The sequence below is a fragment of the Salarias fasciatus genome, chromosome 1 (genome assembly GCF_902148845.1).
Source record: "Salarias fasciatus chromosome 1, fSalaFa1.1, whole genome shotgun sequence".
NCBI lineage: Eukaryota > Metazoa > Chordata > Actinopteri > Blenniiformes > Blenniidae > Salarias > Salarias fasciatus.
Window position 1 is genome coordinate 35,089,976 of NC_043745.1, and position 22,856 is coordinate 35,112,831.

Genomic DNA, 22,856 nt, shown 5'->3' on the forward strand with positions numbered 1-22,856 from the left:
CAAGCGGGCGGAGATCGATGACACTCTACCCTCTCCTCTCCCAACCGCTAACCGGCTTAATGTGACAGAGGAAGACTGATGGGAGAAGGAGCTGCAACACACACAATCAACGCAACCACACACTCGAGAAGGGGAGGCGTCAAGCAGAATGGAAACACAGGCGCTTTCAGTCTTCCATTCGGGAGATACCGAAGTGGAGCCGACAAACGGTGAAACACGCCGAGTTGTGTTCAATACCAGAATTGGATATCAGTCAAACTGCCCGTTCAGATGATAAAGCGGCGATTTCTCTCGTCTATAGTTGTTGATCCTCGCTTTGGTTTTTGAATTCACTTCACCTCGGTGTTCAGTGTGGTTTTAATGCAAGGTGTTTCACTGACAACTCTCTTTTACAAATACATTAGCACCATATGTCACGTTCAATCCACCACATATTGTAGAAAAACTGACTGCATAGCAAAAAATTATTTTCTGAAGCACTGTACAGTCATCCTCCGCACCTGCACATATTTGCTCAATCAGATGAAGCCCAAAATTCCAGGCCGCTGTTGACCGCTGGGACAGAGGCTAGCGAGGAAAATATGTCCAAAGAGGAACTTTTGGCTGGCTGGTCCAGACAGGAGGCTGGAACGTGAGGCAAGGTCACTATTAAAATGAAAGGTGTTAAATGGATTTTGCTTCCATATCTTCAACAATATTTAACTGTTGGTGGCCACTGAGCAGAAGCTGGAAAAACAAAAAAACAAAAAAAAACAAAAACAAAAAAAAATCAAGGAAAAGTTAGCCAAAACAACAAATCCTACTCTGGAGGGAACTGCAAAAGTGCATATGATGGAAAAAGTGAGGGAAAGAATCATGGCTTGGTAATAAACTACACAAGAGAAAACGCTGTTATTGAATGAATGTATCCCAAAACAGACAGACATTAACACCATCTACATAGGTGTTTGATTTAACGCAAATCACAGAGATATGCAACAACTTCTATCACATATTCACCTGTTACTGTGGATTACTAGCAAGTGGATGAGCCAGAAGAAACTCCTACAATATATATTTTATCTCTATCGTCATATAGTAACGCTTATTCTCATTTCCTCTCATAAGGAGTTAAATAAAAAAGAAACAACCACAGACGAGGTGAAGAAGTCAAACACCACCATCTGCGGTACTCTTTGGGCTTCCTCTTTTTTTTGCCTTCCTGTTCACTCATTTCACATCAATAGACTGGAGTGTGAAAGAGGAGCAGTGAAGATCTCCTCCACTTGACAAACTGACATGCTTTGCAGGAAAATACTTCTGTCTGCATCTGCTGCCAAGACTTCTTCCTCCAGCCAAACTTCATCTGGTGCCAGAAGTCACTCAAGCATTTTTCTGCACGGGGTGCGCGCGCCACACAAAGCGCCTCGCTCAGAAACACTACCCCGCCGGACCAGTGACCCGCTCGCAGTTAGACTGGGTGATGATGGGATCCATATGAGGTCAATTAGACTTTTTTTCGGTTCTTTCTTATGATTCTGCAGTATCCGTGCAGGGAAACTGTGGCTCAACAGACTTTATCTTCATAGTGTGAATCAGAAGTCATGCAAACGTTCACGAGGGAGCTGCCAGAAACCGTCTCGGCTGTAGTAAGGGAGGTTTAATGCCTTGCTCAAGGGGATCACACATGCATGTCATTCACTGGAGGTTTGCCAGTTTGGACTTTACAATATCATCTGGCAACCTGGTTAAAATTCAGGCTTCATTTAAAGTGACGTTGACTTGTCAAAAGCGTAATACCATGAAATCTGTAACTCAGATTGTGCATATGTAAATGCCAAATACAAAAATAATAAAGTTACAGCCAGCATAATGAAGGTAATGGCACCGTATTACCAACCAAAACGTTAAAATGTTACGTAAATTCAACAATCTCCAACTAGTAAACAAGGATATTGGAAAAAAAATGGGAAGTCAGTAAGGCTTTTACAATGAGTGATTTTTTTAACTTCTAACTTTTTAACTTATATGAAAACATGCATATGAGGCCAACTTGTGACCCTAAACTTATGATTTTTTTTAATTTATCATTTTAAGGGAAAAGTGAGAGGAGGACTAGCAAGCAGAAGTGGAAACAGAAAAAGGACTCACTGCATCCGTCCTCGTCGCTGTGGTCCCCGCAGTCGTTGTCTCCGTCGCACTGCCACTGGGCCGGGATGCAGGTACACTCCCCGAACGCAGAGACCGCGCACGTGAAGTGGTTCCTCCCGCATGAGCAGTCGGCACTGCCCTGAACTCCTGCACACACAGAGAGAGGAGCAGAGTTAAAGCCAAACCGACACAATTCAGAGTCACCGGAAGACAGAAAAGCATGTTTTGTTTTTGTTTTTTACAGGTCATTTTGCTTTCATCATTCAATCGAAGGAGATGAAGTGTTGTTTTTCAAATAACTTCCAAAGTGTCCGTATTAAAGATATTTAAGGTATTTTTCTTCTTCTTTGACATCCCAGCTGACATTCAATGGCTTTTCACTGCGAGTTGAAGGTGCGCACGAAAATGAAACGAAAAAAAAAAAAATAAAACGAAATTATGTTTTGTTGTGGCTTTCAAGCATAACTGGTTTTATTAAGTTTCTCAGGCTGGACCACCAGACCAGAGCTGGAAACCGGTCATTCAAGCAGAAAAAAAAAAATGTTTTCATTTCAGATCTGTAAAGGAAACCATTAAGTATTAAACCATTGAAGGTGTTTACTTTATATATATATTCACCCTACTTGACTACTTCTCACAGACAAAGTGTGACGAACTGAAAACCGTGCAAGTGTTTAAAAAATAAAAATTCAAATAATAGCACTAAATAGGAGTTTCCTGGCTGTAGAGACCACTAATGCCTTTCAACACCTTGTGGGAAATTTCAAGCACGCTTACTTATTTGCCAATTAGTACGATTGTTGCCAACTATTTCTCATGATGTAGAAAAAATCTGAGGCTTTAGCTCATTGCTGGAACAACAATAAATCTGTCAATTCAATTTGCTATAAAAAAAAAAATAATCACCAGTTAACTTCAAAGAACATCTCTGTTACTTTTGACTTTTTTTTTTTTTTAAGGCAGAATGGGTCCAATACGTTAATGCATGAGCACTGTGTGTGTTTAAATATAGAGGTCTAATATGTTTAATAGAGAAATAGATCAAAGTGTATGGTGAGGAATTTTAAATTGGGGGTTTGAGGTTTGCTGTAAATCAAATGACACATGAGTCTAACAAGTAGAGTAGAGCCTGCTCCCCGAGGTGCTCTCACTAAGATATATTTGGTGTTCTGGCTTTAGAAAACGTTTAGCTTTGTCTTTTCAGTTCTTTTGCTATAAATCACCGGGGTGAAGCTAAAAGCTAAAAGCAAAAGCTGGGAGGCTCCTCTCAAATGAATTGAATGAGAGCAAGTCGAGTGCAGGCATTTAAGGTCCCTGGATGCTGACTCTAAAAAAAATGATGGAGCGCCCACGTTTCCCGTCCAAGCTGGAGAACGATATATTCAGGGAGCTCAAGCTATCAGGAACTAGTTGAACCCCCCAATCTAACAGGATACTTGTAGATCAAAACTTTGCTTTCAAGTCAAATCCCATCATCCAGGGAGTAACGTCTCATCTCTTAGCTATTTTTTTGGTGGATCTGATTCTGGTATTAGCCTCAAATCTTCTGCAGCCACTGCCAAATGCACAGCAGCATGTGTCCATCGGCCTCGCGGTACAGACCGATGTGTGTAGCGGCGAGGCGAGGCATTACGAACATGTGTGTGAACCTGTCAGGCATGAGTTGTTTCAGCTCCTCGGAGTGAGCAAGTGTCATAAATCTGTTCAAGTTTGTGTGCGTGGACACGTCCTGTTATGTTTCCAGCTGAGATGGCTCCTGATAAGTGGGACCGACGACTTTTAAAAAGCCGCAGCGAGTGATTTATTTCACAGTCTTTACCCCGAAGGTTATCTTCCAAACCCAAAAGGCAGTGACGTACGACGATGTGGCTGGACTGTACTCACGCCGATGGCTGAGTGACTGAAGAGCTTTGGAGGGTGAGAAAAAGGTTTTTGGCAGTCTATTTCTCGTGACAGTCAAAATACAGACACCAGTATTTGTATTCACATCATTTCTAAAGTGGAAAGGCCCATTTATGGGGGCGTCTCTGAAAATCTAGATTTAAGTGACAAAACATTGTATTGAAATGTTTTATCGTTCTTTCAAAAAAAGTACTGTGAGGTACTATAATTCTAATTTTCATTACTTAAGGCGATTGGAAGCAGTTCAGAGTTGGATGTCTTCTCCAGAAACGCTATGAATTATGAAATGGGAGATTAAACAGCCATGTTTAGGATGATAAGGTGTAGGATATCAGACAAAAATACATTATTTTGTATGGTAATAAAGTCTTCAAGCGAAAATAGAAAGCTTTCATTTCATTTCAGGGGTCTGCTTGCACGACAGTGGTGCTTTAAGTCACTGAAAACACAAATTTTTCAAAACGGCTTTTAAGTCGGAACTTTTACAAAAGGCTCTAGCAGCACCAGCTTGTGGCCTGGCGTGCTAACTACATCGTTTTCAGCGTTTTAGCCGTTTTTGTTTAAACAGACATCATTTTGAAAACATAAGTGACCAGGATAGAAGGCTCACAAGTCCTACAAGTGAATGGTGAATTAAAAGTCGCTACAAGCAAACAGTCTCTCTGAGCTGAAAGCAACAAGCGTTATGAGAAATGTAAGATATTCAGTTTGGAAGTAAAGTGACGGAACATGGTCTTTACGATGAAGGGGTTGCATAAAAAGGGGTAAAGGGGTGTGTCCGAACGGAGCAGCAAGAAAAAAAAGAGAAACACCGTATCTTCAGACACATCAGAGTAAAGCATGACCAGGAGAGGAAATAAAGAAAGGTTTCTCATTTTGCTCTCATTTTGAAGCCCATTAACAACCATCTGTGTGTGTGTGTGTGTGTGTGTGTGTGTGTGTGTGTGTGTGTGTGTGTGTGTGTGTGTGTGTGTGTGTATCTTCCTGGAACTGGCACACCGCAACAAACCCAAAGTTTCTTGGAGTGTGTGTGTGTGTGTGTGTGTGTGTGTGTGTGTGTGTGTGTGTGTGTGTGTGTGTGTGTGTGTGTGTGTGTGTGTGTGTGTGTGGTTCCTGGCCTCCTCACAAAGGCATCAGTCAACCCAGGAGGGCCTGGCAGAAAGAGCTCAGTAACCTTCAGATCCCTCCCAGAGCACTAAATTAATGGCCTCTTTCTTTTCATTTCCCTTGCTCTCTCTCTCTCTCTCGCTCTCTCTCCCTCTTTCTCTCCATTCTTGTCTTTCCACCATCCCTTCTTCACACTTCCCCCTCAGCTGCCTCCCGTCTTTTCTCCTCTTCCCCACTTTCTTCCCCTCCTTTGACCTTGCTCCCAGAACTCCCCACTAAACGAGAAGGGAAACGGCGATGGCGTCATCCGAGTCTTCCTGTCTTTTAAGTCGCCTTTCTAATTTTCTGGTGCGGTCTGTAATTCCGGTGGCAGTCAGACCCCGGGGGTGTGCTGTTTACCCTCCGACAGGCAGACGGGACTATCGCCAACAGACTACCTGTCTGAAATTTTCCAAATGGCTTTCTGGATGCTTCTCAGCGCCGCGAGTCGCGCTGCAAATGCAGCCGTTTTCTCAGATGTGAGTGCGGGTTTGCGCCGAGGCTAAATTAGAGTCTGCGGGAGTCCCGTCAAACACCAAGCCACATCACAGGCCGTGCATTTGTCAAACATGCTTTAAAAAGCAGAGGTCACTGGCTTTAAGCAGAGCCAAGCAGGCGCAGCACTTTAGTATGAGGCCACAAGCAGCAGCGTACTGTAACAAGTCATTTTAAACCGAGCAGATGAGAAACGCTGCGAGTCTGTGGCGATGACGGTCTATATCTGCTCCTTTTCACACGAATCACAACAGTAAGACAACGCAACATATGTAGTAGACCGGGTGAGCAACCTGGGATTCAAACCCCGACGCACCATCAAGGAAAGCAGACAAAAAGTCCTTTGAGTTGGAAGTTTTTTCATGAAGGAAGAAGGAAAAAGGAAGCTCAGCTCCTTCAGACGAGCAGCTGTCTCGCTGGTGTGAACAGTGCATCACTAATTCCTTCACTGGAAAAGTTTCATAGACGATGCATCCAAGCAAACCAGCCATGAATTAACAATATGTCACAGTGAAAACAGCAGCTTACGTCCAGAGAGCGTTCGAAGCTGTCAGAGAGAGAAGAGTCAAATAAGCGTCATGTGCGCCGGCGTGAGCGCCGTCACACACGGGCGAGAAAAGTGACACTTTGGGTATGTCGGGCGAGACAATAAACCCCTTTCATGACTTTCGACTACGTGCCAGTAAACACTGCGAACATGAGCTCATTCTTGTAACCCTGCCACTAAAAATAATCGCAGCTTTAAAAAAAAAAAAAGAAACTGGGATCAAGGAAGCAAAGAGAGGCTGATGCTATCCGACAGGCTTGATAACGAGGAGGGGGGGTTCTACACAAGAAACAGAAAAAATACTTCACAAATATTGCCTTTTGACTCTGAACATGAGGGTTAGTGACACTGCACAGCGCTCTCTTGATTATTATGTAAGGCTGCAGACACAAACACACAAACAGCATGCAGCAGCCAGGTCTGGCAACCCGGGGCTTTCAAGAGCGCCAGCATGACCGGCCTCTAATGCATCACACAGATAGCAGATCACATGCTGGGCTGTTTTGTAGACACAGTGGATCTCTCTGAGCCCAAAGCACAACTTCAGAAACAATGCACAACTCCATTAAGGATTGTTTAGCCGGCACTGGATCATCACCTGAGCAGATAATTGGACTTATACATGATTTTCTGCTTCACAGGCTCAAAATTCTGCAAAACCTTTCTCAGTTCTTGCTGTGATAAATGTAACTTTTGAAGACTTCCCACAAGGAAATCAGAAAAGGTTTTGATTTATATTGTTAAAGTTTCCATGAAATTAAAGATTGATTTGTCTTGTGTCTGTGGTTTGAAAGTTCATTCTCTGTTGATGTGTGTAAAATAACTAAAAAAATATTGTGAGTATCAAACATTTCATTATAAGGCAACAAAATGGATGTTTTTAAATCAATTTCAGTGATTGGGACAAACACTGTTATGTTTGCTTTTACTTTTCAGAGACTACAATATAGTCTAAAAACTGAGAATACTAAAATACCCCTTCAAATATTGGGATTTCTGCTCAAGTCATGTAAAACCAGAGGATTAGAAAGTGCAGTGTAATGTATATTTGTTTGCGAATTTGTTCTTGAATAGAGCCCAGAAATCAAACATGGTCAGGACCGATACATTTTGCAAGGGGGCTGGAGGTGCTGGAGGGCTTTAAATTTAGATAATCTATGCACACTCTGCTGCGTTCATCACGGTGGCTCTTTGGTACCATCTGTGGAGGAGGTGTGATCGCCTTTGTTAGCTCTACTGTAATATTTCTGGCAAGTCAGATTATTGGTGTGCGGGCCCGCAACCTTTCCAAGACACAAAAAGAAAAACAAAGAATGGGAAATGCTGCCAATTAGCAACGCAATAACAGGTGATGTAGGCCTGTCAGACCCTCGGTTCACCTGCTGTCCGCACAGCACCGTGTGTGTGTGTGTGTGTGTGTGTGTGTGTGTGTGTGTGTGTGTGTGTGTGTGTGTGTGTGTGTGTGTGTGTGTGCGCGTGTGTGTGCATCTCTGTCTGTGTAAGTCAGGGGAAAAAAAAAAAAAAAAACACTTCCAGTCGAGAGAAAGAAAACAGAGACCACCAAAGATCCTCCACTGCTGGTTACAATAGCCTGAAACTGTCCAAACAGGCCTGGTGTAGAACGAGACAGGTGGTCCCCCCCCAAAAGGTAAACACACACATGCTCCCACAAACCCACACTGACACCACGCCTCACACCGATTTCCCCCCCCCCCCGGTCACCAAAAGCTTACGTTCCCTCACCAAACCACGCCGGAAGCCACCGCGGCGTAGGAGTCTCAGATCCGACCTGGTGGTATTCCACCTCTATTCCACGATTTGCTGTTGTGAAATAGTTAAATGGCGAGTGTGAAGAGTTGAGGGGAGAGCCGAGGGGCCAAGACACACAATGGCAACCCGGCCCGGAGAGCGGGTGGCCGCACGCTTTGAACGATGTCAAAAGGCTGCCAGTTAATTAGGCGTGGACCTCCCCGGAGACTACCTGGAGGGTCGCCGCCGCATCGTTCTTACGGCGTGTGAGCGCACCGCAGTAAAAAGTGATAAGCGGGAAATTGGCGGAGGCGAGGGGGAGTGAGGCATCCGACAATGCACCGGGGCAGGAAGGGAGCAGGGAGGGAATGAGGCAGGCGAGCCCCCCCCCCCCTCACCCCGCTCTGCCCGCTGCTTTCCTGCCACCCTTGCACTGCTGGTGTCGAGCTGTAAAAGCAAAACTCCGCAGAGACAGCTGCGACTCAGCGTGTCAGCAACTGTTGAGGCCGAACCGTCCCAGACCGGCTACGCTGAGCCGCGCGGCACAACACGGCCACGCCGCGCTGCACAATGAGAACGGACACGACTGGCGTCCCGCCTCTCTTGTCAGGCAACAGTGTTCGGCATTCGTCACCTCTCGCTGTGCGAGACTGCTGACAGAATGAGACGCCTGACTGAGCGCGCACACAGGCAGGCTGTTCACCTGTAAAAACTGTCAGGCGCGAGTCACAGTCAAACAAGAGAGCTGCAGCGGCTTTCTGGGAAGCGACCCCAGCAGACAGACATGCTGTTTCCCCAAATATCAATACAAACGGGATTAGATTCTAGTTAAAATTCTAAATCTTAAAAAGCCATTGTTTGACAGTTACTTCTATCAACAGACTACTTTTGTGCTACAGAAATAACAGAAATCCTTTTACTTCTTAAATTCACTCACTTAGCTTGTATATCTATGTATATATCCACAGTACGCAAAGAAATCCCAGACACAGAGAACATAAACATGTAAACTTCATACCAAAAGCGTTTGATGAAATTGGATTAGATAGGTGTGAGATGACAAGGCTACTTAGAGATCTAAATGATCGGACCGATAAACAATTAAATGTTTGTCTCGTCACTAGTCTAATGGCCACTAATGAGACCAATTTAACATCACTGACCCAGAGACACCGTGATCCCAGCAGGTCTGAGCAAACGAAAGCCACTCCGGCACCGACTTCAAAAAATCTGGACGACATGAGCGGTGACTGCACAGTGAATTGATTCACAGAATACTGTGGAAAAATTCCTGGAAACTTCAGCAGATTCATTGTGGAGGGACGAAAAAAATTAACAACTGTCTCTGGCATAGAGCATCCAGGGGTCAGGTTTACGTTCTATTTCAGGCATTTTATGCCTCATTCAACAGTTTAAATAAAATATTGATGCTTCATCAACATATTGGAATCAAGGCGATAAATGTGATTTAGAAAATAAAACTCAAACTTCCCCTTCCTTCGATATTTTCTCAATGTTAATCACTGAATAGGTCAAATACCATCTGATAATTGTTATTCCCTCCAGGACACTTGCTTCAACTGTCACAAGATCCTCAATAACCCTCTAGAGGTCTAAGATGAGCAGCATGAAAAATCACAAAACCTAAATAAAATTCCCAAAACTGGTGAAATGAACAAAATGATTCTATTTGAGTTTTGTATAAAAGAAGCTTTTGGTGGGAATATGAACCCTGCCACCTCCTTGTGCTTATCATAAATGCAGATTGAAACCAAACCTCATCAAACTTAAAACGGGCAAATCTGCAACACCAGCAAATCTGTTAGTGCATAAAACACGAGATGCAACAAATTATTACAGGTCTAGTTGACTGACTCACTATGTAGTTTCACCCTTTAAAAAGTGGCATCAGTTGCATTTCCGTAAAATTAAAAAAATAAATAAATAAATCTGATCTTGTGGGTGGAAAATGGTAAAAAGTGATTTTCTAGGAAGGGAAGCTGGTCTGCAGCGATGCTATCAGGTGTGTGAAGCATTAAAACCAATTTTCTGCTCAGCCTATCACGTTGACATTGAGATGTCATTTTAATATGGGTCACGTAAAATAAAAAAAGTGTGAAAAGGACTGTGGCGCCTGAAGTCCAGAATTGAGACTTAAACAAAACACATTAATGCAAATCTCCATCAAAGCTGAAAGGCAACATCAGTTACAGGAAGCCTGTTGGTTCATCCGATTTAACCTATTTCATTCAAGCACCGTTTTTGTTACCATAACTCCGAAACTGCTTATGATCACTCGAAAATTCAAAGACTCCAAGAAAGCAGGGCAAAAAGCTTTACTTTACACACTGGTCATGACTTTCGTTCAACAGTCATACTGAAGAATCTTGGGAATCGCAGACATTTAGCAAGTTTTCTTTGACAAGTGTCAGAAGATTCTAATCGGATTTACACTTTGGATCAATAATAAAACATCGCCGAGAAGAAATCCATGGGCTGCTAGGGAAAAGTAAACTCACCCAAACTACAACACCTGCTCAAAGCAAAATTGCTAAACATCATCTCACAGCAGGATGATCCTTGGTTCGAGTCCAGCTTGGGGGCCTTTCTGTGTGGAGTTTGCATGATCTCCCTGTACGTACAAACAAGAGCACCCACGAGTGGCCAAGCAAGAGAATGACGTTCTTTTCAGCGTTTCTGTAATTTCCGTGGAAATGGACATCATTTACAGAGTGTTACCGTGCAAAGGAAAAACAAAAACACTGCATTTTCACGTTGAACGTCACCTAAACGTGGCCTCATCGGTGAATTTTTTTAATGTAGGTGTGAACGTGCGGCGGTTCTCTGATATAAAAGGCAGCTGGATGTAAGAGGAGTTTGACTAAACCAAACATTAAATCTTCCATAAAACAAAATGAATAAAAAGCCTAAAACACTCCATAAAGTGTTGGTAATGATTCTCAATGGATTTACCTTCTTTCACTGGACACACAGATTGTCATATAAAGAATATTGATTGGTGGTGCTTTAATGATTATATGCTCCACTTCCCAGGCTCCTGCTCCACTTTTAAATCTGTATCTTTCTCTCTTATAGCATATGGAAGCTGTAAAGCTGCTTACAACACTCACAGGAACACATTCACCGGATTCCCCGTGGTTATGATGGCTCTGGGTTCTGCTGACTTACTGCAAGTTGCCAAACAGCTCATCATCTCAGCCCCCCCACCCCGCCCCGCCCCCCACCGTTCCCTCGTCATCCATCCATCGGCTCATCTCCACCTACTAATTTGCCCACTGTAGGTCAGGCCGCCCTGATGCGGTGGTAACCACAGCAGCACATGTTGAGCCCTGCTGGGTTTAAAAAAAATAAAAAATAAAAAAAACAGAAGGCGGAACAACGTGCATGAGAAACTCTTAAAGCAGATGGAAATTCTTAAAATGCCTAAATTATCCGATTAGTGTGGCGAGTATGTCAACAAAGCAGCAGACAAACAAGTTCAGAGTTACGCCGAAGCTTCAAAGGACTGTTAAAAATCTTGGTGGACAGCCCCGTCATCACAAGCTCATCCTCTTAGTTTGCTCAGTCGAACACAAAACACACACACACACACACACACACACAGGAGAGTCTAAAATGTGAAGCAGTTGGTCCAGCAGCGGGGTTCTTTTCACGCCTGCTCATCTCACACTTTCATTAAAACTCCACTCTTATCACGCTGCACCACTCAATCACTTTCTTATAACTCAGCAAGAAGACATGTGCTTTGGTGTGTGTGCGCGCACATCTATGTATGTGTGTGTGTGTGTGTGTGTGTGTGTGTGTGTGTGTGTGTGTGTGTGTGTGTGTGTGTGTGTGGGAACCTCATTCTTCTGTACTGGAGGAGATGTCAGCAAACCCTGAATACCCCATTAGGTAAAGCAAAACATTTTTATGCAAAGTCACCTTTACGGGTTGGCTGGACAGCGGTTTACACTCTGAGCTTCAATTCCAGGCTTTGGCCCTTTCCATGAAGAGGGTGTAACTTCTCACTGCGTGTGTGTGTTCATTTGATATTTCACTTCATTCACTTCTTTTCAAGGTCATAAGACGTGTTGGGTTGACTGGTGCCTCCACTTCCTGTACAGAGGTGTGTGTGTGTGTGTGTGTGTGTGTGTGTGTGTGTGTGTGTGTAGATGGGTTTTATATAAACTCTTACACCCTGAACAGAGATCGACCTATGTGTGCATCCTGCATGCATTCAGTAAAACCAAGCTCACACATGCACGCACGCACGCACGCACGCACGCACACACCACTGCCCATTAACTAAGTGTGACCCAGAAGCATGTGGGAGGATACTGTCCTTTATCCGCTCCAAATGAGCCACGACAACGTAATTACACGCACGCTGATATATTACCATGTTGCTGAGGGTTAAAAACTGAAGTTACATATAGTGGACACACACACACACACACACACACACACACAAACACACTGTGCCAGCCAGCCAATCTCTCTGAAGTCACTTCAAAGATAACACCGACTTGGCCGGAGATGAGTGGATGGTGGCTGGACAAGCATGTGGGCAGCGACTGGGTGTGTGAGGTGTGTGAGGTGTGTGCACACACTGATTTACAGCTGAACTGTAGCACAGCGGCAGGTTTCAGTGATGCTTCAATTTGTTCGTCACTTAACTCTCCATGTAAAGAAATTCTAAACAATGGGCACATAAACTTGTTCACTTTTCGTCTGTGTTTCACGTACTTGCAGTTCTATGTCAATACACTAAACGCCGAGTCAGAGTTACTTCTGTAGGGTGAGGATTTCAGACAACAGCATGATCAGCTTATTTTTCCTGATGCAGTTCCACTAAAACTCTAAGAGCAGTTGGGATATCGAGTTAAAATCTGGGCAAACTTCAGAAAAGAAGGATCAGCTGGTTTAATAATTCCAGTGATTCAAGCAGCTTTGGTCTTCATGTTCACAAGACTTACTACATCGACACAAGTTTATGGATTTTAGTAGTTTCATGCAGCCGCAGCAAGATTTTGAAACTTTTTGGGAACATCCTATAAAAACATCGATATTCAAGAATGCATCAAACCACTTTTTTCTCAACTTTTACATTACATCAACATTTTGTAAATTTAAGGACCTCAACTGCTGCTGAGAACACCCAGCCTCTTTTTCCTCTCCCTCTTTATGTTGGAGCTCACTTTTACATCTCAATTGGATCAAACTCAAAGATAATTCATCCTTGGTGTTTTTTCTTCAAACTTTCACAGTAGATAAAGTTTGGCCGGCTGCTTCACGCTGTGTGTGTTACACCGTGACATTTCTCCAGTCACAGGGCCGTGAAGGGGTTAAGGAGGGCGAGGGGGAAAGCGTGTAGCGCCGTTTCATTTTCCACGACTGTCAGCCCTCTGTGACGACTGGCTGCTACGCTCTGTACTTATGCGGCTTTGAAACTCAGTATGTATGCGGACGAGTGTGTGCACTATAAACAGGATTTGAATAACAGAAGCACTTTGTGTTACAATCAAAGAAAAAAAAAAAACACACAAAAAGAGGGCTGTCACAACTCCTTCCACTGTCTCCATTAGCGGGACATAATGACCTCATGGGAAACTGGACGAGCTCTTCTACACCAAGATGACACACACATCAAAGGGGACGAACTTCACGCAGGATGCCATAATGAAGCCGTTTGTGCAGGATGGTGGGTGCAGAGTCGAGCCGCAGGTCTGACTGTCTCCAGCGTGCGTGGGATGACTCCTGTTGTGATTTTTGTGAGGAGTGGGAGAGAAAGCAACACTGTTCCGCTCGGACTTGGCGAGAAGGGCAAGGAGACGGCGAGAGCGACGGTTCGGTCTGTTTGTTTAATGGCTGCTGAAGAAGCAGCTTGACCCACGCCGCACAGATGAGAGAGACGCTGCTGGGAGAAAATGAGCGACTGTGGCTCTGTGACAGACCTCAAAACTTTTCGGGAGTAAACATAAAGGACTAAGAGCTTTACGATTGTTTCGTGCCAACAGATTAAAGAGCATCCATGCAGATTTACTGTACAATATGAGACATTTGAAGAAAAAGTCCATTATTGGCTGTAGCATGGAGGGGTGTGTGTGTGTGTGTGTGTGTGTGTGTGTGTGTGTGTGTGTGTGTGTGTGTGTGTGTGTGTGTGTCGGGCCTGGCAGTGTAAACACAGCAGAGCTCTGGGCTCTGCCTCTGGCTGTGAACACTAGACCTGCTGGGTAATGTGCTGAGTGAGCACTTGGTGTCCAAGCTCGCTCTAATCCACAGATTGACTCTTTGGCCATCTGACCTTCCTCTAACACACATATACATGCATACAAACACAGAAACACACACTATCTAGCCCTACTTTAACCCCCAAAATCCCTGAATGGGGGCCGCCGTCAGGGATTCACAGGTCACTGCCTCCAGTGAGACCGCAGCTCAGTCTTCCTCCAAAAAACAGCTGAATTTCCGATGGGTTTTTTTACTGGTTTTGCTTTTACATCCTTAAAAAAAAAAAAAAAACCCTCAAAATCTATCTTTTCAACAGACTCAACATTGACAAAAGTAGTTTTCCAATAACTGATAAAAAATCGAAACCAAAGCACAAAAAGTTGTCAAGTTGTGTTTTCGGGGTGCGAAAACCTCAGAAACAAATCAATAACATTAATAATAACAATAACATTGTGTCACACATTAATGCGTAAAGCAGCTCAAGGTCACACCGATAATTGAGTAGGTGGAATATTAGATGTTAGAATGTAATGCTGTATTGACACTAATGGCCATTCCACACGATGCTAATGTTCACACCAGCAGTATGTTTCAGAGGCATCGTGGAAGCGGACAATGCAAGGGCAAGACTACTTTTCATGAGACGATTAAGTCAGGCAGGAAAAACATAGCGAACCTGGTTATTTTATAATAAAACATATCAATGTATCCCTCCTCATCCAGCAGCTTTTTCCGGTTATAGAAATCCCACATTGAGATGATCCGGGCAAGTTCAGCAAACTCTCAAACATCGGTTTTGCTGGCAATCAGGTAGTATGAGTCAGTCCCAGCTTCATGAAGAAGAATGGCAAATATTGTATGGGTGAAACAAATATAATCGGAACTACAGCACCTCCCAGAAATGCATGGTACCAACCAATACCAAATTTTACCCCACTAACTACCCTTCTCTTGTCATACTTGATCAAACCCGAACAGGTTACTTGCTTCTAACGTTGATTGTCCTGAGAGTCAGAAACCACAGACGTCGACATGTCAAAAACAAGTTTGTCTATTGTTTTAGACAACACCAGCACAATTTGGACACTGCAATCATTTCTTCCGTCACCCGATTTGGACATGAAAAACCCAAGACTGATCAACCGAGCAGAAGAAACCCAAATGAATTTTTTGGGTGTAGGAGATTTAGATTGGATCACAGTGCATCATTCATCCATCAGAAAAAGAGCCATGAAAAGGCCATATCACTTTCACATCACTGTTTCACACAGAACAATGCATTTACTCCAGGGGAAACAAACTTTTGTGAAGGAAAATAGAAATCATAATTCGAGCTCGTAAAAGCAAACACGGCTCAAATTAAAGCAGCTCATCCAGCAGGAACACTGGAGCTTGAACTCAAGTCCACGTAGAACAAAATCACCCAACTGAAACGCCGAGGAGGAGGGGAGGTGTATCTGCTGCCTACGAGAGTCAGAAGACTCTTAAAAATGAAAGCAGGTTTCTGCAGTGCACATGGACAGCTGATGGAGTTTTACATTATTGCTCTGTGGGCATGTAACTGGATCGGGACCAGTAGAGTCTCTCAGAGCTACACCAGCTGCATATCTGCTCTGAAACGTCCGGCACTGATCATACATGCACTTACCCAGAACTTCAACAGATGACTGAAAAAATATAATTTATCCATGCATGCAAATCACATTTTAATCAAACATAATACACACTTTTCAAAATTACTTACTTAACCTGAGCTGTGTGAGAAACCAGAATCGGATCGATTACACTCTGAATGCGAAAAAGCACGGCACTCCTGAACAGACCTCGCAGCAGCGCCTGATGCCAGATCAGTATTAGCAGCTCAATTTGGTCCATGTCTGTGAATGTGAACTCACAGCGAAGGGATAAGTGTAATAAGAGGAGATTATTCCATGCGGGCGAGCTGTAACTCACTTTATGGGCTTTGACTGGATGAGGAGAGCAGACACTGAGGTCCAGCGCTGTAATATCCAGTTATAAACTGACGCAGCATGAAGGGCCCCCCCTCCTTCCGCCCACCCTCTCCATGTTGGCACCAGACGCTCTATGATGTTAACATTGGGGATTTGGGGCAGAAATTGGGCTTGTAAATGTAAGATCTCCGAGTGAGAGTGTGCCAGACTTGGTATATTGACCTCTGTTTTCTACATCAGTCTGACAAGCTACTCATTAAAATGAGCTGCTAACTATGAGGGCTCATACAAACGGAGACATAGATGCACAAAGGCTCACGCTGGATTCCTCCAGAAAAGCCTTTTGGAATGCATTCACACCACTGCTGTAAACCAACTCCAAATACTGCTGTTGGTTTCTGTATAAATAGAAAAACACTTTTGAATTGACATACAGAAAAGAGCCTTGGGTTATATGTGAGAAACTACAGGTGAGTCTTCAAATCGGGAGCAATTTTACAAGTTGGCTTCCCAACTTGCCTCAGGATTTTGCTGGAGGAAACAAATTTATGAGCAAAATTTAATCGGGTCAAGTGCATGGCAAACTAAAGAAATCAATGACACGGAGGTCACATTAACAGAACTAAAGTTATCAGAACTTGACTGGCACAAAAGGAGAAAAAGTACTACATTCTGTAGCAGAATAAAAAAAAAAACTTGAGTAAAAATGCATTCAGTAACAGTGTGTCTTCAAATTTATGAAGTAATAACAGTTAATTAGCAACTGTATCTACCTTAGAAAAAATGCTTTCTCCCTAATTTGAGTAATACTCAAAAATTGGTGCCAGAAAAATTTGAAAAAAAAAAAAAACCTTTCATGCTCGAATCTTCATCTAAAATATATAATTAACTGTTTCACTGAACCTGCAGCATTGACTTTTATATGGTTTATTGTTCAAATTAAGAAAAAAAAAAAACTTTTATGAAACAATCTCATTTTGTACCGTCTCCCATTATTCTCCTGCCCTCCTGAGAGCTGCTGGTATTTGTTCCACAGGAACAGGGTCATTGTCTCCACATTGTGGCTTGCATGCCGATAATATAGATCGTCTCGCACTCTGTGTGAAAGGAGCCCGGCTGTCCAGGATGAAGAATGCAACATGTGCAAATGAGCGATATCCTTGGCACGTACGCCAATTTGTTGTGGCTGAGTCAAGCAGACACCTCTAGGGATAAATCAGCCACGAGGGAACTGTGGCGCCCATATCGACATCTGAGCTCCTGTTTTTCACTTCAGCTCATCGGTTTTCTCCACAAGACTTCACAGAAGCAGTTTTCATATCATACAATTAACTTCACATCCGCTACAGCTATTAGCTTGTTCAACGAATGAGAAAGCTCTTCCTTCCGTGGTCGCCACAGCAGGTCATGTGGTCTGCACGCTCTTCGCAGGTTGTTTTACGCTGGATGCCTTCCGGAGGTTCTTGCTCAAAAACCCATCAATACTTGGATCAAAATCAGCAAACTTTCAGCTACAAACTTGCTCCCCTCATCTCAAGGCCATCAGTGTCCCTAATCTTGCTCAATAAATATTCTCATCAAAAGGCAAAATTGGACACAAAAAAAATACTGGCTATTATTGGATATTATCTACTGTATATATGAAGCATTCTTGGAAATAAAACCTGACAGAATGGAATATTGGTTGATTGTGTACTAGTCAGGACATTTTCTGAGTTCCACACTCCAATGAAGATATATCCACACCTTAAAGTTATGAGAGACAGCCACCCTACAGGACAATGTAACCCCGGAGCATTCCACAGAGGAGGGAGTGTATTTTAGGGTGGTGGGGGTGGAGAGATGGTAAATTGGTGACTTGGAAGGCAGAGCTTTTCCAGAAGCAAAGCGGACAACCTGTGGTTGGGGTTGAATTCTTTCCCTCTCTGGCTCCTTTTAGAGAAAGAGGAGAAAACAGCAAACACAGACCCCTCCATTCAGAGTAATTTATCCGTATGGCCAGGCCTTCTTTACCGGCTGCAATAGCCCCCTTCCGGGGCTGCCCAGCAGGATGCCTCCGAGTGGCGTGTGAAACTCTCCTGTCTCCTTCAGCTCAAAAGAGTAGGATGAACAATGGCCCTCGCCAGGCGCTGGCTCTGAACAATCCCTCTCTCTACTTCGCTCTCTGCCTCACTTTTCTCCATCTCGACCACAAGCTATTCCCTCAAACCCGACATTCCTTTATCCATCGAGGTTCATTTGTCTATGGCCATATCCTCAAACATAAACTGTTTTCTTGTATCCATTTGTCTTTGGTTCTCCTCCTCATACCTGACAGCTAGTTACCAACCACTTTTTTTCGCCTCCATCTTTCAGATGGTTCTGTTAGCACAAACACTCGGAATCCAGACGGAGGGGAGCAGGAAGCGCCCCACATTTTTCGGGGTTCTCAGGACCCCAATTGACCCTACCATTGCCCCCATCATGAAAACATGGGTGACTCACCCTTTATCGCCATGTTTCACCCCAACCATCTTTCCATCGGTTTAAAAGCCCTGCTGGTTCTTTCCTGCCTCAAGGAACTTGGATCAAACTCAAAGCTACGGCGAACAAAGCGATTATTGGTCTTGATTAACGGCATATTTGTCAAGGACGAAATTACAACTGAATTTGATTTACTGAACCCCGTGTGACATTTCCTTCACACAATGAGCACAACAATGAAAATGAGTGTGGACAAAAGGCACAGCTTTGTACTACGAACAAAAACAACCTAAAAAACTCCATAGCATGTCTCTTTCCTCAGGCAAGAGATGCTTGGAAAGCAAGCTGGGTTTGAGCGTAACATGTGGCTCAACAGTCCAGATGGCGGACCTCCAACTGGTGCAGGCTGAGAAACAGACAAACTATATGTCCGCCGGATCAATCAAAAACTAAAAAAAAAACTGTTTCTACACTCCGCTGTGGGAGTCAACAGTTGGTAAAAAGAAATGTTGAGTTTCCCCACAGAAGGAGTCGCAGCAACAATCTGCACATCTTTTGCGGGAAGCCATTTTCTCCCCAGCACTCAACCATTCACCAGTGGCTCCTACAGAGCTATTGAGCATTCACCAGGCACCTCCACATCCCCGACAAGCGCAACAAAAAGCATTTTAAAGCAACACTCCCTGCAGTTCCCACACTATTTCACCTGTCAAAGGCTTACAAAACAGTCGTAGAAGGCCAAATTCTCCTCAGGGGCGCTACAGCACACCTCTTGCCAGCCTCGGCCGCACTAAAGATGTTGTTACTCCTCTTAAAGAAAGAATACACTATAAATCTTTCCCACCTACAATCATTAGCAAGCTATTCCGAGCTTCCAGGCCCAGACAGGACCTCCCAACCTAGACAAGCATCACCTCAAGTCGAACAGGAAGCCTGAAAAAAGCATTTCCTCAGAATCCCAGAGTACGAGGGTGAGTCATTTTAGGAATGATCCTTGAGAAATCAATACCAACCAATTGTCTGTTTGTGGAAAGAGGCAATGGAAAAAGATAAGAAACAGCAAGAGCTGTGATGTGTTGCAGGAAATTACAGGCATCTGAAGAGTCAGAACCCTGACCATTTGATCGATAGCTGGAGTAAACTAGAAAGATGTCAGAGCCTCAAATAGCTCTACAGAGGTCTGACAAAGAGAGCAAGAGCAGCTTCATTTGCTTGATGACTTACTAAGATTTTTAACTCCGAATTCAGGCAAACCTAGCTCTGCGGTAAAACCATTCAGAAAAGATTTTACAGCTTTTAATCTACTTGTCCTGTTGGGAAAAAGACAATTATATGCATGCACATTCAAGCAAATGACCATATTTGCCATAAATGACCACATTTGGCATCTCCTTTACCTATTTTGAGTACATTTTAAAATAGTAATTGTACCTATCTTCTCATTTGTAAAGGTATGAAGGCACCTCAAAGCAATTTAATCAGGTCATGCAATAAACAATTCCAGGGGAAATGGTTCAATTGATTCGATGAGTTAATGCCAAATTAACGACGGTCGCACGCAAAATGATAACTGTGTTAAACACTGAAATTGATACTCATAAGGTAGGATTTGTAGAATTAGTGACAAAGACAGAATTGAACAAAAAGATGCTTTTAGACAGCACATAGGCTAAATTCTATAAAATCATCATTTTATTTGAACAGCAATGTGGTGAGCATGTCACATATAGAGTCTACTGAGGACAGTAGAACCTGCAGGAGACGTGACAACACAACTTTTTAAAGCAACCTTGAGAAATGTTAACATATTACAGACACGTTTAAAGTATTAACTGTATAACATGTCTGACTCTGACCAATTTAAAGCTTTTTGACAAATTTACTTGCATAGTAGTGGTTGTTATTTTTAAACTTTACCATAAGAGGTCACAACACAAACCCAATTAGACAATAGCTTCCAACTGGTGTTTTAGGAAGTGCCTGAAATGGGTGAATGATCTCAATATTTGGGCCGGTTTTTAACACCTTCTTGCATGTCTCATATGCACACAAATAATTTTACGTTGTTTGACAAAAGGTGGAACCGTTTATATTGTACGTGTGTATCAGGTGAATGAGAGACAATGGTTCAGTGAATCCACTCTTCCGTAACTCATTGGAAGCAAAGTAAAACTCCCACTAAACATACTTTTTCAGTGTGCGTGTAGGATGGAGAGGTACAGCTTCACTTAGGCTAATTATAGACTGCCTCTAACTGGTTTTGTTGCTATGGTGCGCACAATCCATTAACTGGAGAGGAGAGTACATTTGCTCTCTACAATCCAAAAAATTCTGAAAAAGGAAAATGTTCAGGCGAAAGGAGAACAAGGCTAATAATAGAGACAGGTATTGAGGTTAATTTGCCTTAACTCCAGCTGTCGACAGCACAGTGTAGGCTGACTGCAGGAGGGAAGTTAAACATGACAGAAAGCCTTTTCACACGTCTAGTGAGCAGAAATGACAGCGGCCCACTCTGCTGCCCTAATAAACCTCCCGTTTCAACAGACGGGACAAATATTTGCTCCGTCAGTCTGAGGTGCTTAGCGCGCCGCCGTGTTCAGATCGTGTTGGACTCAGGATGCAGTTACGTATTCCCTCTGGCTGGAGAATAATTACTCTCCCCACCATTATAACAACTGCTAATGGATCATCAACAGCCATAAGGAGGTGGAAACACAACGCTCATCAAGGTCCGATTTGTATACACGGCAATCATCGAATCACAACATAATCCAGTTCTTCCGGTTAAGACCCCCACCTTAATCAAAAACAACAGCCAAAAACAATCAAGTGTGTGCATGTGTTTGTGTGTTTTACTCAGTCCCCTGCCATTTTCTGAAGTTTAATATCTTCCTGGGATATGTGCTCCTATTTCAGACTCTCATAAAAGGAAAATCTGTATGTAACTCAATAAACGTTAATTTGGCCCAGGGCGTTTAAGAATATGAAGACATCAATCTTAATCAAGCTCCCCCCGTGACACCCCCGCTCTGTCAGCATGTGACAGAGGCTTCAACAGATCAAGACATCAGCCAAAAACACAACAGCGGTAGAACAGCAGCAAGAGACCAGGGGGAAATCTTTCAAGGACAACTTCATCCTTCAAAGATTGTGTTCGTACTTACAAAATCCCACCAACCAAATCAGCTGAAATTTGCATTAAAAAAAAAGATCTCCATACAACTTTTACTATTCAAAAAATATAATTAGAAGGCACACTTGCATTAACTAATGTGACCCAACATATCAGCCCTTCCATCGATTCAACCTTTACCTGGGAAATAAAATATAGTTTCCTCAAGATCATTAGAGAGGTTTTAATTGATTGAAGCATGTAGGGATATTGTAAAATATTGATTGTTCTGAGTCAATATATCAGAGGCACCTTTTCATACAATGTAGATAATAAGCGTATTTTAAAGGTTGAACCCTGCAGGGGAGTTCTGGCTCTCGGGAATATCTCAGAATTGATTGGGTGGTCAAAAAAGAAAAACACTTCACATTACAGTTGGTCAACATTAATGAGTCACAAGAGATTATTCAAGCATATCTAATAAAATGAATGGTGAGCAGATTCCTCCACCAATCCTATGGTCTGTTTAAAATCATATGTGCATGCGAGCCATGTACATAGAAAAGAAAAATGCATTCAGTGTAGTGTTTTAAGGAGTATATCTGAACATTTGGCTAAATCTAAAGATGTTTCTCAGTATGGAAGGAATTTAAAAAAAAAACATTTAGATTACACTAAACTTAACCTTCAACCAGAGACCCAAATCTGACCTGTCAGCATGAACATTTCTGGCAAACATAGAAAAAATTCCCACCAAGAGTTGCTGGAATGCCTCAGAGATGGGACATCCTTGAGTGAGAGCGAACATGTTTGGCAAACGCAGAGAAATTTTCTCAGGGCGTTCCTGAGATACTACTTCAGGAGAAACGGAACGAATTGCACAGACATCTCAAAAACATAATGCCTGTGTGTTACGGCTGTGACCGGCACGGAGCCATGAAACAATGAGAAACATCCTGCTCGAGTTTGGCTAGGTTTCTTTTCTGTGGGCTCCAGGTGCACGGTGGGAAAATGACAGGAGGAAGGGCAATCTTTACTGTATTATTGTTGACTACGCATAAACATTGTGAACCCGACGTGTCCATCTTGTAGTCATCACATCGCTCATTGAGATAAATTCCTTTCA

General features: G+C 43.2%; 1 protein-coding gene across 1 annotated transcript in view; it reads right to left on the reverse strand.

Moving 5' to 3' along the window:
- The window catches only part of lrp4 (low density lipoprotein receptor-related protein 4), a 128,998-nt gene that overhangs the window by 76,732 nt on the left and 29,410 nt on the right, over positions 1–22,856 (reverse strand). The window contains 1 exon segment of the mRNA XM_030089485.1: positions 2,131–2,277. Coding sequence (XP_029945345.1) covers positions 2,131–2,277 — 147 coding nt within the window.